At 41.2% G+C, this 17,393-nt stretch overlaps 1 protein-coding gene across 1 annotated transcript; it reads right to left on the bottom strand.

The window, feature by feature from the left end:
• Positions 1 to 3,777: 3,777 nt before the first annotated feature.
• fbxl22 (F-box and leucine-rich repeat protein 22) lies at positions 3,778 to 17,197 on the bottom strand. The gene is made up of 2 exons (XM_062461556.1): positions 15,236 to 17,197; positions 3,778 to 4,465 (listed from the first exon to the last, which is right to left on the bottom strand). Exons 1-2 carry the CDS (start codon positions 15,709 to 15,711, stop codon positions 4,168 to 4,170), a joined length of 774 nt encoding a protein of 257 aa, XP_062317540.1. The 5' UTR covers positions 15,712 to 17,197; the 3' UTR covers positions 3,778 to 4,167.
• Positions 17,198 to 17,393: the final 196 nt, after the last annotated feature.

The following is a 17,393-nucleotide window of genomic DNA, read 5'->3' as shown; positions in this document are numbered from 1 at the left end:
AACGACGAGTCAGTTGCTTTCAACTGACCTCAGTGAGAATGTAATTTTAATTACTGTGTAGTCTACTTCGTTCTGAAATTCACAGACAGGAGGGAGATGCTGTCTCATCCAGTGAGAGGTCCGCTGACCTAAGGAGACTGGATTGTGGTGACTGAATTGAAACGTTAAGTCCTGGAAATGACCCGAGGTGAACGGGGTCATTCCTGGCTAGTTTCAGAGGTGATAATTAAGGAGATAGCATGGTACACGTGAGTCATTGCAAAGCGTGCACTTTGTTTGATGGCGTCAAATCAAGGAACAGTCATAGTCACATCATAATACAGTGCGTTGAGGTTGCCGTTTTAATCAACTAGACTACATTTTCTATGAGAAGATTACACAATCACCATGCACACACAATCATGGCATCCGTTTCAGCAAATTGGACTTTGAGAAACAATGGGGATTTTCTTGGGAATGACGTTCCATCCTGTATGTTGAAAAACGTATGAAAAATTCTAAATGGTGCTATGACTATGGATGTAATGATTTAACTATTTCATTATTAACAATGCAAATGTTAAATAGATTCAGAAGTGAAGCTTTAATCTTGATATAAGTAAACAATGTTTTCTGTGGAATAAAATTTAGGTACAAACACTCCTATCATGATACGTTCTACCAGTTACGTAAAGATGTTCCAGTTGATTTGTTATGTTCCAGGGCAGAAGTTTGAATGTTTTGAGAGCAGTTATAGACTGTTGGAAGAGTTGATAACAATACTGTTTCATTTATGTGACTTGATGAAGTATTATTTGGGAGTTGCATTAAAGCTTAATGTTTAGTTTTTGAGAAACCTGTTTGTACTACAGAAAGTTTATATGAATTTGAAAAGAAACAGAAATTGAGAACATGTAATGAGATTTCAGGATTTGTGCCAAAGTGATGTCTTATCATGCAGAGGTTGTAAAAGAGTTAGCAACAGGCTGGAGAGAAATGCCTGTTGACCTAAGGTCTTAACCGCTCTGTAGGAGATCACCTTCGGGGAAGGGTGAGCTTCTTTTGCCATCTATAAAATGGAGATAAGTTGCAGGGGAGTACATCTGGAGACAAAATCTGGGGTGACTTAAGGGTTAAACAGGTTTTTGTTTTGTTAACTGAGGTTTATGACTCCCTGACCTGGAAGAGAAATGCTTATCATCTGACTTGGAGAGGAGCTTTGACATCAGGGCCTGGATTCAACTATCACTGTACTGTCTTAGAAAAACCTGACTGACAGTTTACTGAATGTTTGATGGTTTTAGAGATGACCATGTAGACAACAAGTAGGCATGTTCGTATCCTAATAATTTCTGTATTGATTTTCTTGTTGCAATCTTTGTTTCTATTTGATTTTGTGTGTTTAATGACATCTGAGATGAAGTCCAGGTCTGCCATGAGGTGCATAGACGTCGAATGACCACTAGATTAAGTGACAATGGGAAAACCCTATAGGGCGAAACCCATTATGTCTGAATGCATTCTTGCCATTTGACTGGATGACTTTATTTCTTTTACCTATGTTTTACTTTTTATTAACTTTTGATGTTATCACCTGTATGTTTCAGTATATTCAGGGGGGAGCTGTCGGACAAATTTAGAATGTAAGGTTATATTCTAAAAATACTGGTGCTAACATTCCTTTGTCAGTAGAGAGCCCTCTCCCCACATGACCTATAGATGACACTAGGCTTACGTAAACAAACTGACCTAGGTTGAGCGTTATCATACTAGAGGTGCAATAAACCTTATCTGTGTTGAGTGAATCATATGGTCAAGCCTAGGGTCGGAGAACTCTGTAAGTTTCCACATGCACGCGCACTCTGTCTCTGGGATCGATCATATTGACAGCTGATATGCAGGGGAGGAGACTTCTCACTAACAAAGGGTCTTACCTGAAGACTTGTGAACCAGACAAACTTTGTAGCACAATGGCGTGTGATGTTTTTGTCTCCTTGTGGGCCGGCCGCAAGCAATAAAGCTTTCTTAACTTGTTCACCGACTGACTGTGCAATGCTTGATAGATAAATATTTCTGACATAGTGTAGGCCTACAAATGTTGTTGAATAAATATACAGAAAGCGGGACATGTTTAGTTTTTCCGGAAATATTAATGGATATTCTCCTGTGTCTATTTGCAGAATCAGAGCCAACAGAATATTCGTACATTTTTTCTCTCTGATTTGAAAACCGGAATCGCAATCGATCAAATTGAAACGATACCCAAGGAGTGGGAAAACGTTCTCCCAGTCAATGTCGGAAACTGGTAGACAGTTATTGGAAACATTTTATTTAGGTTTTCAGCCAAAGGAAGCAGTAGCCTACCAGCTATTAACCCTTGTGTTATCTTCGGGTCATTCTGACCCATCAGTCATTGTGACCCACCGTCGTATTGCGACAGATTTACCGCATACAAAGACAAAGTGAAGCATTTTCTTTTAACCGTTGGGCTGTCTCAGACCCCCCACATTGCAAAGGTTAAAAGAAAATTATTTTAATTTGTTTTTGTATTGGGTAAAATTGGGTAAACACAACGATGGTTCGTTATGAACCTTTGGGTCATGTGACCCGAAGGCAGCACGAGGGTTAAGGCATAGGGTGTCCGAACTTTTTCCTCAGTAGGAATTGGTATCTTTGTAAATTTGTTGTTAAATAAATTATACCTTGGTTAAAATGAAATTGTTTTTGGTTCAATTACATCACATTTATCTATAGAAATAGCTTGAAAGAAGATCAAACATTGATATGTCCATATTTCTTAAAAATAACTAAATATTTCATGGCGTTTTCAAATGTTTTCACGACTAAGTCTGGTATATTCTGTCTACTCCATTGGCCCTGCCTATACACAGACACATTGGTCATAGGGCGCCACTACTGCACGAATGGACTAATGTAAAAATAAAAATTGAATGGTGACATGGACTTTGAGACAGACAATACCCAGCCTAATTTCATGTGCTTTGCACCCTTACATAATGCGCTTCAAATCACAATTCTGGCTGATGGCCAGCTCACCCTTAGAGAACCATATTCTCTGCTGACAGCAACAATAAGTTCCTGACCTCGTGATAAACTGATGGTCGAGCTGGATCAAGCTACTGTGGAAGAAACTGGGATTTCCTGTGTGCTTACTTTATTCACTAATCAATAGAACTTTCACTAATCAATTGAACTAGTCATTGGATACTAGTTAGTATGTTCTCATGTGAGCTTGCTATTAATAAGAGTAGATTGTGTCTATGTGTCAGGGTTAATAGATGTTCGGGGTCAGAAAAAAGTACTGGGTAAACATCTCTTGTCATGACTACAAGGAGAGCTACACCTATGATATCTCTGCCCAGAGAGTGGTCATGGGCAGGCAGCTGTGAATCTCTTTCTCTGAGACTGTTGTAACGTCATAACTGCCTGACTGTCACTATCTATGTTTACATTCTTGTACCCTATAAAAGATGGTCCTCTGGCCTTCAGAGCGGGGAGAGACATGATTGAGACCTAAGCCTGGTGTTGTGTTGTCATTTATTGTCAGAGGTTTGGTTTTCTCTCCCAATCTGCAGATTGATAATACTTCTTAAAATCCAGAACTCAACTGAACTTAGTCACTCCGTTTATGAAGACGGACAAAACACTTTCGTTACGATAGACAGTATTATTGATCAGATAAAATAAATGGTTGTCAGATTTAAACCATATATGTAGCCTGTGTATGTATAGATATACTTTATATGTCTATAATAAAATATTTTTTGTAAATGTAGGATAGAATCTTTTCTCAGAACAATAGCAAAACTATATAGATTTTTTTTTAAATACAATTCTGCTTTATCATTTATTCCACGAAATAGAAGTCTATAGTCTACAGAATGCTCTACAATGGAATTCCATACTTTGTCATTATATAACACACAAGGTTTCACTGAACGATTCAAAGGGAACAATATATCATTATAGCTTGCCATTGAAAACATAGTCGGTATAAAACAATTTAAATACATGAAAAATATTTTGATGTAAATGTAAAATGTAATGTAAATAATAAGAACAAATGCAAGTACTTTCTATAAAAACACCATCAAATTAAATCATCAAAGGGCATATCAGGAGAACTTCAAGACTTTCTGCAGAGCCCTTCTGAGCTGTAGCCGCTCATCAGGTCTTGCTGTCCGGGATCATGCCTGCACTCCTCTCTGCGCTGAGTTTTATGGACGGCCTCCTCTCCCTGATCACCTGCAGGCCTGTCTGAGTCACGTTGCGACAGAAGTCCACCCTCACGTCCACCAGGCTGGCCCCATGAGCTACCACAGCCTGCAGCACACAGTCGGTAACCTGGACACAGTTCTCCAGATTGAGGCTTTTCAGCCTCCTGCAGCTATGCAGCAAAGCCACCACATCTTGGTCTGTGATGTGTCCACAGCCAGACAAGGTCAGGGAAAGAAGGTTTGGACACCTGGACAAGCAGACAGACATCAGTCAGGTTCAACAGGGATCATACTGGTGAAAGGATTGTAACATGTTGGTACAGTATACTGTATTAGTCTTGGCTGTCAACCATAGTTATAATACCTAAAGTCATATGAGCTGTACTTTAAATTTGTTGAGTCAACTCTTCTGAAAAACTGTCCGGGATTAGTTTGTTTGAAGAAGGACTTGTGTAATGTAAGCACAGTTGTTGGTGTGTGTGATTTATAAGATTAGTCTTCTTTTAACATCTTTGAGAAGAGGAAATTATATCAGATGGTACCATGTGGATGAGCGGGTATCAGTGAGATGGAGGAATCTGACCCTGCTAACAATAGATTTGTGGACAGGATAGGTACAAAGGAACCAAACAATCTCCTCCTTTTGATCATGTTCCACTGAACATAAACTGTACGTATGAGTGAAGGAACTTAATATCAATATTTTTTGTCAAATAATAGTACAAGGACAGGTTTTTGGTTACACAAATTTAAAACCACATTTAATTTAATTATTTCATACTGCGGAGAGGAAATACCACTACATTGCAGTTTGACAACTTCTGTCTAGCCTGGTTAGTATTTTTGTGTTCATGGTGTTTCCCAGTGTAACGGGGGTGCTGCAACCTGCTGGATAGCCAGCAGCACAGTGCAGGAAGACCATCGCACAGTTGATAACAGCAGCTAAGGGATGTCGTTCACTGATGCGGATTACATAAAGACTTACATAATCTTCCCACTTAACCACGTGAGGCCAACGCATTCCAGTTGCCTTTGAGTGTTATGGGTACTGTCCCAATAAACTACATGGAGTGGCACAGTGTAAACACGTGCCTCATTTTATATTGTTGCATGAGGCCAGTAGAGGCCTTTCATGGGGGTTCCAGATGGACATTGATAATAAGGGGATGTAGGAGCTTTACAACAATTGGAAGCTCTGAACAACAGGTCTGTTGATGTTTGACACAGAGGAGGAAAGGGTTTGTCATGTCAATGTAAATGAGAAGTTGTTAGAAATATGGCAGGGGATTAAGATTTGGTACATCATAATGTAACCTTCTACTGAAGCACCTCCTCATCCTTTGAACAGATTTAATTTTACACAACAGTCCCGTATGCTTGGTCTCTTTTGCTCACTCTATGTCTGTCTTACTCTCTCTTGTTCTCAAATACACACAAACAAACTGATTAATGAAGGTATCCAGTGTTTAAATAATTTAATTCACTTTTCTTGGTTTTGAGCCCACTCCATAGGATGCATGAAAATCCATCATGCATGGCTCCATATCTTGGCAGTGCAACATGAAATACCGATACTAATGTAAGACCAGTTAACAAAACTTGTTACATCATCAAATGTGCTTCCAAATGTTCCTTATCATCATGATTTGATTGGTGTTAATATATTATTACAAAAAGTACATGAAAATAAACCATAAAACCCAAAATATTCTGTGTTTAATAGATGTTCCTTCTTAAAATGGATCTTAGATTGGTTCAGGCAGGAAGACTCAGATGCAAATATTTTCCAGACAACAAAGAGCCATTTTTAAGCTCCACCTGCCTATGTAAATCTTCAGTTTGAAGCAGACTGGGAGAGCCTTTTGCCACATCAGTCCCTTTTTCTCCTCCACAGTTTTCTCTCACCCCTCCTCTGTTCTCCTCTGTGTTTGTTTAACCCAGAGCCATAGAAAAAGAGAGTTGCGACACTTCCATAGACTCCCATTGTTATCGAGGAATGCGGAAGTAAAGCCTGTCACATGCGAGCTATAGTTCCAAACATTGTATTTTCCACCGTTCAACCCCATTCATTTTCAGTGTCTCCGAAACAAGTTAGCAGGTAAATTGATGAAAATCCTGCATTTCTACCACCACACATCAATTGTTATTGGTAGTATTTCATATAGCTAGCTTTAGATAAAGTTTATCCTAAGATTATAGCTTGTTAGATTCTAAATGCAGTTAGAGCTAGACTGTAGTATAGTGTCTATCTAACGTAAGCAACACTTTTAATGAAGCTAGCTAGAGAGCACGTGTATCATAACCAGAAGTCAGTTGGTTTATAGTCTGTCAAATTAGTTCTAGTTATTCGTGTTCGTTGGCATACAAAGTAAGTCTTCTCTTATTAGCCTAGTTAGTAGAGCTAGCAACAATGAATTGCCGATTAAGGGGTCCGAAGCAAGTTAGCTGGAAAATTGATGAAAATACTGATTTCTTTCATATTTCTACCACCACATATCAATTGTTATCAGTAGTATTTCATATAGCTAGTTTTAGATAAAGTTTATCATAAAATTATAGCTTGTTAGATCCTAAATGCAGTTAGAGCGATACTGTAGGTCTATCTAATGTAAGCAACGTGACAAATGTCAACAAAAAATAAATCCTCGATCGGCCCAAAAGTGAAGCGGCCCACCGGCCCAAAAGTGAAGCGGCCCACCGGGAACTCTCCCGATTATCCACCCCGGCCCTGGTTGGAGATATAGAAGGGGGCGCAAAAAAAAGCCCTAGGCGACCGCCTACACCGCCTGTTGGAAAGACCGCCCCTGCCTATACTAACCTATAAACCTATTCTAACCTAAGTGAAGTACAGTGAAGTAGACAATAGTGCAACAATACTGATTGTGCAACCAGTAGCTGAAAGTGACAGTGTAAAGTGACCAGTAGCTGAAAGTGACAGTGTATAAAGTGACCAGTATGAAGTGAGTCAATGTCCATATCAATGTCCATTCAAAAGCCTGATGGCCCTTGAAAAGAAGCTGTTGTCCTGTCTGCGTGTGCGAGACCAAATGCAATTATAGATAGAAGAACATGTTTCAAATATAAAATCATTCATGGTGGTAGCCTGCTGTGTTGCTTTTTGGATAATAAAGTTGAAAGTTGAAAAATAGTGAATTTTGATGTACAACACAAAACTTTGTATGACCAATTGTCACTCTACAACACAGTGTTATTTGGCCAAACGGTTACTTCTTTGTTAACTGATGACAGAATCTGTGTCAAGGTTTCAAGGGAGAACCCAAAAGCATACCGGACACACCGCAAGTACTCTATTTAATGTGAAATGTATTGAATAAAAAGACAAACAGTGGAGAGGTCCGAAAGGGTAAAATGGGTAAAATGGACATACAGTGAACCTCAAAGTCCATTGACAGCTCTTTCCTATGTAAATCTCACAATTAAAAAATTTAGCTGTAAAACAGTCGGTTTTGAAAAAACCCACCTTTTTTGGTTCTGGTCTGTACCTTTGTCACGCCCCAAAATTTTCTGCGCGCTGCTCTGTGTACTCTAGCATATTGAAAATGGACTACGGTGGTAAATGCAGTGTTCCAGGCTGTACAGGGAATGCTGACACTTTTCAGAGTTTTCCTAGGCCGAATTATACTTCTCCGACTCCGTTACGGCGGAGTACGCCGTTTCATCAATAAAATAAGCACATTTTCAGCAACTACACTGCCCACTGCACATTTTAATTCAGATGCTGATTTACATGTACTGTTTAGCTGAAATAGGAATTGTAAACTTCCAGCAATGGCGGTCAAAGGATTCTGTTCCGTCTTGTTGGTCACGGCAACCCTGCCCCTGACGCAAGCGGTTCTTAATACAGACCAATCACAGCCAAGGGGTATCCGTAATATGACGGACGGACGCATAGTCAGTAGTGATGGGAAGTTCGGATCATTTTACTGATTCGGTTCTTTGAATCTCGTTCAGTCGCTCATGTAGGTTAGTGCATGACGTGCACCAGCAGATACTATTTTAAAAGAAATTCCTGCATTACATTAAAATAATGTATCATGACAGTTTGTATGATTTGGTCATTTATTATCACACTAGCATTTAATTATCACGGCAAACAATTACACTGCACTAAACTGTAAGTGTAAATGTAAAGTTAAAATAACAAAACCAGTCAGTATGATGACTTGAGCGAATATCATTCACGTCTTACTAAAACAGCGGCCACGCGAAAGGGAATGAGGAAACTGTTTCCTCTACTAAAAAATACAATGCGGGTCACGTGAAAAATTATCCAAAGACTCGTAGAAAGACCGAGTCGGGAAATGAACGAATCGTTCGTTTCCTCCAGCTACCAGTACAGAGCCTATGCAGGTCACGTGAAAAATGATCCAAAGACTCGTAGAAAGACCGAGTCGGGAAATGAACGAATCGTTAGTTTCCTCTAGCTGCCACTACAGAGCCAATGCAGGTCACGTGAAAAATGATCCAAAGACTCGTAGAAAGACCTAGTCGGGAAATGAACAAATCGTTAGTTTCCTCTAGCTGCCACTACAGAGCCTATGCAGGTCACGTGAAAAATGATCCAAAGACTCGTAGAAAGACCGAGTCGGGAAATGAACGAATCGTTCGTTTCCTCTAGCTGCCACTACAGAGCCTATGCAGGTCACGTGAAAAATGATCCAAAGACTCGTAGAAAGACCGAGTCGGGAAATGAACGAATCGTTCGTTTCCTCTAGCTGCCACTACAGAGCCTATGCAGGTCATGTGAAAAATGATCCAAAGACTCGTACCCGAAGACCGAGTCGGGAAATGAACGAATCATTTCTGTTTACTTGGACGAGCCTATGCAACAGTCCCAATGCGCAGCCACGAGAAAATGAACGAATCACTCTTTGAGAGGACTCGTTACTCCCGAGTCCTTGTAAGGATTCGTTCAAAATGAACAAATCGTTCACGAACGACACATCACTAATAGTCAGGAAAATCAGGAGGTGCACGTAGAGCTCTCCGAGGGGCTCGGAGAGGGAGTTCTTCGTCGGAGAGGGCGTTCCCTGTGTCTGTCTCCATAAAAACGAGAAGTATAAATCGGCCTTAAGTATGATTTTGTCGCTAACAGTCGCCTATTAGCAATGCTAATGTCTCCTGTATCTAGCATAGGTAGAATGCTAAATACGTTTCTAAACACATCAACATACCTTACTTGGCAAATGACTCTAGCTAGACTAGCTGTAGTCGGCATTAGAAGGGAAGCTTCCGAAAAAATTGGCAAAAAACGAATAGCAGTCTAGCGTATTGCTAACGCCTGTCTAGATTATCTATTTGAAAGAACTGGAGAAAGGCAGGTGCTAGATACAGGATACGTTAGCATTGCTAATAACTGTTACCGACAAAATCATACTACAGCTTGCGGTTGTGATGAACATAAGGTCGGAGCAGCACCTTTTTTCAGCAACAGCTTCATAGCAATACCTGCCTTACATTGTTCCAGGTTTTCAAAACTGTCCTCTGTGAAATGGTTCGAGCAAATGTGTAATTGAGGGTCAAACTGCACAGGGATCTTCTCATAGACAAACATCACAGCACGTCGAGTGTTTGGTTCCTTAGGAAGACTCTGAAAAGTGTCAGCATTCCCTGTACAGCCTGGAACACTGCATTGACGATGGTCCATTTTCAATATCCTTTAAAAACTTCCAAACTTTCTCCTTTGTAATTCCCATGGAAGTACAGAGAGCAGCGCGCAGCTAAACTAGTGTCTGAGATCCTGGGCCAGAACACCAGAGGGCTGGTTTGTATGTAAATGTTGGGGCGTGACAAAGGTGATGCTACTTTTGTGACGTCACATATTCAGCTTTTTCAAAACCGATCGTTTTACAGCTGCAGTTTCAAGTTGTGAGATTTGGATAGGAAAGAGGTGTCAATTTTATTTTGAGGTTCACTGTATGTCCATTTTACCCACCGAACTGTCGTTATTCAACTATGACAAGGTAAAATCGGTTTTGCAATCAATGACTCCTTTAAAAAGCTCTTCCAGGGCTCACGCATTGGCCGTGAGACACACGCATTTGATTGGTTTCACACGCTCACACGCCACCCCCCCGATTTCTCACGCTGAAGTGTCAAGCCGGTCGGTCAAATGCCTGCAAGATGAGTTTATATAGATCTACCTGTTGAGCCACTCGTGATCGACTAGTTATATGCTTTCAGACCTGAAGGGGTTCAAGAGGGGGGTTCTGTCTGTGGATTTTTTTTTAATGTTCTCACATTTGTGATGCTACTTAAAGGAGACATGACATGCTGTTTTTGGATGCTTTTATATAGGCCTTAGTGGTCCCCTAATACTGTATCAGAAGTCTCCCGAAATTCAACCTTGGTTCAGAATTACAGCCACTACTAGCAGTCCCACAAGGAGCTTTCCTCAGAACGCGCTGTTTTGGTGTCTGTAGCTTTAAATGCTAATGAGGAGCGGAGGGGCGGCACCATGCGCTAACGCTGCGTTCACACTGCAGCGGAGCGGGCGGCGCGTCGGCTTCCAATTCATTTGAAATGAAACCAGGCGTTGACGCTCGCGTAGGGCATTGTGGGAAGGCGAGCGGAGCGGAGCGTTGCAAGTTGTATTTTCTCAACTTTATGTAAATGAGGAGCGTGAAAACGCTAGCGTTGGCCAATCGGATTGGTTTCTTGTTTCTTGTAACGTAGCAACTGTTCGTCATGGTAAACATTTCTAGGTTTGACAATTTCAAGATGGAGGAGAAACTTTTTGTATGTGTCTGCACACCCAGTTCTGTTCAGAACAAAGTTACTAATGTGACGAGCCTGAATTTAAAGAATACATTAAACTAATAATGCATGGTGCATGGTTGCCGATGTCGTCATTGTTCCTAGTGTGTTTTTATAGCCTACTTTTAAATTTAGTCTCGTCACATTACGTGACTGTTCTGTGCCACTGCTAGCTCGCTAGCCCAGCCTACAAACGACTGGTTGAGTGACCGGTGGCGTAACATGTATTCTACTGTAATCTTGCACTAGTAAAATCTTGCACTTACATAAATGTTGTGTAAAAGTGGTATTTTGATCGATATTGTGAGTACATGAACCCAAATCTGCACGCTTGGCCATGACTACAACAGTGACCTTAGAGAACTACAACTCTGTATTAACTTGTCTAACACGCCCCCGCGCGTGGTGTACTGTGGGAAGGCAAGCGATGCAGAGCGTTAAAAAACGCTGCAGTGTGAACGCAGCGTTAGGTTTACAATGGATGTATCGCAATGGCTGTAGCCCCGTTGCTGTAAGATGCCTCGAATTTTCCCATTGCCATCTGATAACCCTGGTTTGCAGAGGTACACACTCAGTCATTTCAATGAGGGGAAAGGCGGATATTGCACGCGCCAACACCAACAGCAGAACGGTTATCCAAATAACAAAGAAGTGTACAACACTCACGTTACAGCATGTGTATTCACTAGTGGTGGGCCGTTATCGGCGTTAACGCGCTGCGTTAACGCAAGATTCTTATCGGGCGATAAAAAAAATATCGATGTTAATCTATTCTCAAAGTTGGGTTGGGAGCTGGGTCTATACTACGCAAGCTATGATGACTTTCACCTTGATATTTTAGCGCGGATGTATACCTAGCCGAATTGCACTGTAGGGGGGAGAACGAGTCTTCGAACCTGTGTGAATGCCTTGTGTATGAAATTATCACATCACACGTGACGTGCTAACATGGATGCAGCTATGAAGCCGCCTGGCTTGCTTCAGGGAAAATGTATTTTTAAGAAGCTTCCCAATGGAAACCTTGACAAGACTAGGGTTGTTTGCACCTTGTGCTATGCGGAATTAGTTTACTGTAGGAGTTCTTCCAGTCTCAAATACCACCTAAACGCAAAGCATCCCTTAGCTAATGCGGAAGATGCCGGGCCAAGCACTGATGTAGCGCAGGGGAAGAGTCGTCGTCAAAACCGATGTTTGAGTGCAACCGAGGCAAGCCCGTCAGCACAGCTCTATCAGCCAAGCTAACTAATCTAATAAACAGTTAATAAACACAAGTACATCTTATTGAACATAATTTATTTTCATCACCAATTATCATAGTAGAACAGCTTTCTCAAGCAGTTTGTGATGGATTTTGGAAACAGGAGATGAGCCGCTGGTCTAATGCGCCACCTGGCTTGAGAAACCCGTTCTCAATTACTTTTTGTCATTATTTGGGTAGCACACATATTCTGAATGCCTTCGGCGGAATTCAAATGAGCCATTTTAATCTAGATTAACGCCAAGATTACAGTGAGATTAATCTAGATTTAAAAAATTAATCTATGCCCACCACGAGTATTCACACACATACTTGATGCTATCTACCTTTCCATTAGCGACAGTAACTCAGCTGTTAGCTGCAGAGCTAATGTTACAGCCACATTCTAAGGGTAGCAAGCTAGGTAACCATATACAGTAAAGCTACAAAATGATATAGCGTTAGTTAACTTACTTGTCCGAGGTTAGTAGCTGGACGAAGGAGAGTTAGTACTGATCCAGAATTTTCTCTGGGCGGGCAAAGCAGAGAGAGGGGAGGTAACCTTCCTCCTTGTGACGTCACAAAGAGGAGATTTTCAAACAGAGCAATTGAGCTTTCATTTTCTGAAAGGCGGAGAAGAACACCCAGGGCTTGGTTTACACCGATCGAATAATCTCCGATCGAATAATCTCTTTTGACTCAAAGGTAAACATATTTGACTTTCTAAAGCAGAGTGGTATAAACCTTTCACACAATAACCGGAGATACGTAATTGTTGTGGAAGCAGACTTCCTGTCAAGCGTCAACACAGGAAAAAATGTATCAGAGAGTCTACACAACTTCGCTAACGGATTTGCCAAATATTACATTTGCCGACGTTACAAGACTCGTGGAGGAAAACTCCCTCACCAATAAGAAAACAATAAATAAAGGGTACACATTTTTCCACAAGGAATTTGTCCGTAAGTATCAAGGTAAGTGAGAGCGATCAAGCTAACTGTTTCTGAACTGTTAACTAGAATGACAAATCATTAGCGTCATCCACTTAGACATAATGTATGTATAGTATAGAGGATATAGAATACCTTACTAAAGCATTATAGTCTACGGAGAGGAAGAAGATTACCACGACGATTGCGTATTTCCGGTCAAAAATACAGAAGTTGTGAGAGAGGTCTATTAAGAGGGAGCAGGCAGTTTCTGTGTGCTGTAGTTTGAGTGACAGACAACCCCTGTGAGTCACGAGCTGAGCTGAAGTCGAAAGCTGCATCCAGCACACTGAAATGACCTTGTCTTACTACAAATACTACACTGTTCAATTACTTTGCAGTAGTGTATCCAACAAAAATATTCAAGAATGTGTTCACATCTTGCACAATGCTCAATACTCTATGTAGCATATTCACCGACAAACCACGTGCCATCACACCTTTCCCCTACCCCCTGACAAGGAGCAAGGGGATTTCCCCCCTTGCCCTTATCTCCCAGAGCAGGAGCTTCAAAGCTTCTGGCCCAGCATGGGGTCAGAAGGTAGACCAAAATGGTCTTACAGTATGGAGACAAAGGATTTTAAGGAAGAACTAACTTTTCTGGATTTACGAACATATTCTTAAGGACTACATGGCTCATGGACACTATTTCAATGACAGTAGTTGATGTGTTATAATGTGTGTTTTTCTCATTTACTAAGAACGTTGTTTAATTGAGGTTTGATTATAACTTCCCTTCAGGTATAGTTAAGTCAGCCAATCTTGATATCAAAATGATTGTACCATACTAAAAAAAACATTTATGAATGTTGTATTGTTATATTCTGAAGTTTAAGCATTCCATGGACAGTTGAAATAACGGAACTCAAAAGCCACAGCCACTTCCCACCTAGGCAGATCTCAGGACGACGCCCAGGTGGGAAGTAACTGACCAATGAAATAGGTCACCTTCACGGGGACCCCCCCTGTTCTTTGGAGTATAAAACCCCCAAACGTACAATCACCCCCGTTTGTTCATAGGATTAAACTGAGGTGAACGTGTCACTCTCTAACCTATTCCTCTCAACCTGCACACTCACTGGACCACCAGGAACTTTAACGAAAGATTCCTTTGCTCTAACCGTTTGACAACGACAAATGGAACTTTGACTCTTCTTCTTCAAACTGACAACAGTAACTGCGATATTGCTACATTTCTTACTTGTGAACATTGGCATATTGTGATTTAATTTGTCACGTTTGATTTTAGTTTGCAAATGATCTAACCTAACTTTCGTTAGGATTAGTTAACATACTCTCCCATTGTTCTCCTGAAGCCTATCTCTCTCTCTCTCCCTTCCCCCTCCCCACGCGCTCTCAACCTACCATCTTGTACCAACCCTCATCATAGTTTAGGACCTACTGTATACAATTCAACTCGTCTCCCTCTCAACTAACCTATAACTTCTCTGGTATTTGTTCATTATAATTACATTTCCTTAAATAAATCATTGTTTATAATACTTGCGTTATCCCTCACGTTATCTGATCTGCTCTACTTTCATAGAATTCACTACTTAAGATTAGACTGATTATTACGAAGGCTATTATTCAATAAGGTTTCCTCTGTCCCTTTAACAAATAAGAGGTGGTGCCCCCAAGAACTACATACTTTATTATAAATTAAGTATTGCTAATCTTAAACGAGCAAACCCCGCTACACCTATATCACCAGTCAGAGAATATTATCATAAACAAAGGTAACATAGGATATCATGTGAAGTTAAAATAATCATAGTTAACAGTTAAACAGGGAGTCAGGTGGCTGAGCGGTTAGGTAATTGGGCTAGTAATCTAAAGGTTGCCAGTTCGATTCCCGGCCGTGTCAAATGACATTGTGTCCTTGGGCAAGGCACTTCACCCTACTTTGCCTCGGGGGAATGTCCCTGTACTTACTGTAAGTCGCTCTGGATAAGAGCGTCTGCCAAATGACTAAATGTAAAATGTAAACACTCCAAAAGTACTTAAACACTCACGTCAGGCAGACTTGCTCCAACAATGCGCTAACCAGACTTTCATGTTTGCTACAGATGTCCTTCTGAAATGTGCTCTTCATCCAGTCCTCAATGTTGCACACTTTGACCCTGCTGGAGTGCCAACACACAGACAGGTAGTGCAGCGAGGGCCCCAGCACAAAGTTGTCCCTCTTAAGCTGGCATGGGGAGTTAAAGTGGAGCAGCGACCACAGGTGAGGATCTAGGAACACCTCTCGGAGCCGGCGGCATGTGAGGGATACACTCTTGCGACTGTCCTTGTCCAAGAAGGTGAAGAGGTAGAGTAGGCACTCATGGTTAATCTGAATGAGGTGCATGGTGAGCTGATGGAGTGAAAGAGCCCTCCTCCTCCCCAGGACAGTGAACCAGCCTGCTGAGACACAGCAACAATGAGACAGCAGTCTGCATTGTGTGATACATGATGCCTCCCCTAGAAGCAGTCTGGAGTCCCTGCACATATAAGGCCATAGAATAAACGTTATTTTCGGAAGATAACGGACAGCACTGTCTAATGTGTGAGCCACACACTCTCCATCTGTCCCCACTCCAACAGGAGGTTCCTTGCTGGACTGGGACAGATGTTTACACTTTTGTGTCAGTTCTTAAACACACTTATACATGGGCTTAACACTCATTTATACAACACATGAGAACTTACTGAAAGTTTTTAGCTGAGGAAATATTTATCTCACATTATATTTATTTTCAAGCCAGCTTTGTCTTTTTCAAAATGTACAAAACCGTCCCCTACAGCAGGACACACGGGACACCTACAGCCTAGGACACTAGGTGTCCATTTCATCACAATGGGAGAATTACACCCAAAAGTATACCTCCTCCCTTCATAATGCTGAATACACCAATGCATTTAAATAATAAGCCGTTGGCAAAGTCACTACAGGGAGTGAGATCACTGTCTGTACCCTGTGACTCACTGTGAGTCATGACACATTATATGATAGAATGCAGAAGCACATGGCAACGTGAGATTATCAGCAGCTGTGACCCAAACGACCCAAAAAAAAGAGCACTTGTGTCCTAATGAGGACAGAGAAGCGAGCCCACAGACAGCTGCCACCTGTCAGTGGGCTACGGAGAGCAGCTGTTCCTCCTTAGCATACTGGAGGGCTTGTTACTGCCTGAGCGAGGAGGCTGACTGGCTGGCCTGTGTCCTGAGGGTAGCCCCTGTTTGCTATGGCCCTGAAAGGTTGAGTGTGTGTGTGCTTCATAAAGCTAAAAGAAAAGGAAAAAAGCCCTGCTAAAACCCTTTTCTCTAAGTGCTTTTAGATTTACACATCAAAGCCTCTATTAATATTTACATTGTATTTACTTGTGACTGTTTCTATGTTAAAAAGGACACACTCATACACATGCACACCACAGGTGCAATGTTGGGAATTCTGAAACCTTGTCTACTTGTTTTATATCATGTACCCAGACAGAAAAGAAACTCAGTGTGAAGAACAAGAACAGGTTTTCAGTTGAAACACAATGCCAACATGTTTTTGACTGTGTCATAACGTCTCTCTAATAATGACAGAAATATGTGTTTGTGTGTGCAAATTAGAATGTGTTTAGTTTTCCACGATCAGAGAAAGAACCGGGCACTCTGCAAAGTTCATATCTTGCAGGTGTCCTCTTTATAATCCAACGGAGTACGATTGAGGTTGTTTGGATAAACATTTCGACATCAAATGTATATAAAATTGCTGCCAGTTTGGCAGCAATCTCTTTGTGTCCAAGCCCCTTCACTCTGATTGGTCCTAAGCCTAGTACGGAAAATAGGGAAACGATATTCAGCTGCTTTCAAAAGGGATGACTATAGTTGACAGAACGACAATTTAAAGTGGATACACTTTGAGATCAATGCATTTTGTTACATAAATGAATGTGTTTACTGATGTCAAAACTGCCTAAATAGCCTACTGCGACAAAGGCATTCGCAATTAACCCTTGTGTTATCTTCGGGTCATTCTGACCCATCAGTCATTGTGACCCACCGTCGTATTGCGACAGATTTACCGCATACAAAAACAAAGTGAAGCATTTTCTTTTAACAGCTAGGCTGTCTCAGACCCCCCACATTGCAAAGGTTAAAAGAAAATTATTTTCATTTGTTTTTGTATTGGGTAAAATTGGG

The sequence above is a fragment of the Osmerus eperlanus genome, chromosome 5 (genome assembly GCF_963692335.1).
Source record: "Osmerus eperlanus chromosome 5, fOsmEpe2.1, whole genome shotgun sequence".
In the NCBI taxonomy this organism is placed as follows: domain Eukaryota; kingdom Metazoa; phylum Chordata; class Actinopteri; order Osmeriformes; family Osmeridae; genus Osmerus; species Osmerus eperlanus.
The sequence above is the reverse complement of the archived record's forward strand: the minus strand, read 5'-3'. Positions and strand labels throughout refer to the sequence as shown.

Coding starts and splice junctions, on each gene's coding strand:
- fbxl22 (XM_062461556.1), bottom strand. CDS start 15,711: ATGTGCAGGGACTCCAGACTGCTTCTAGGGGAGGCATCATGTATCACA. Junction 4,466..15,235: donor TTGGAGCAAGTCTGCCTGAC/GTGAGTGTTTAA, acceptor CTGCTTGTCCAG/GTGTCCAAACCTTCTTTCCC.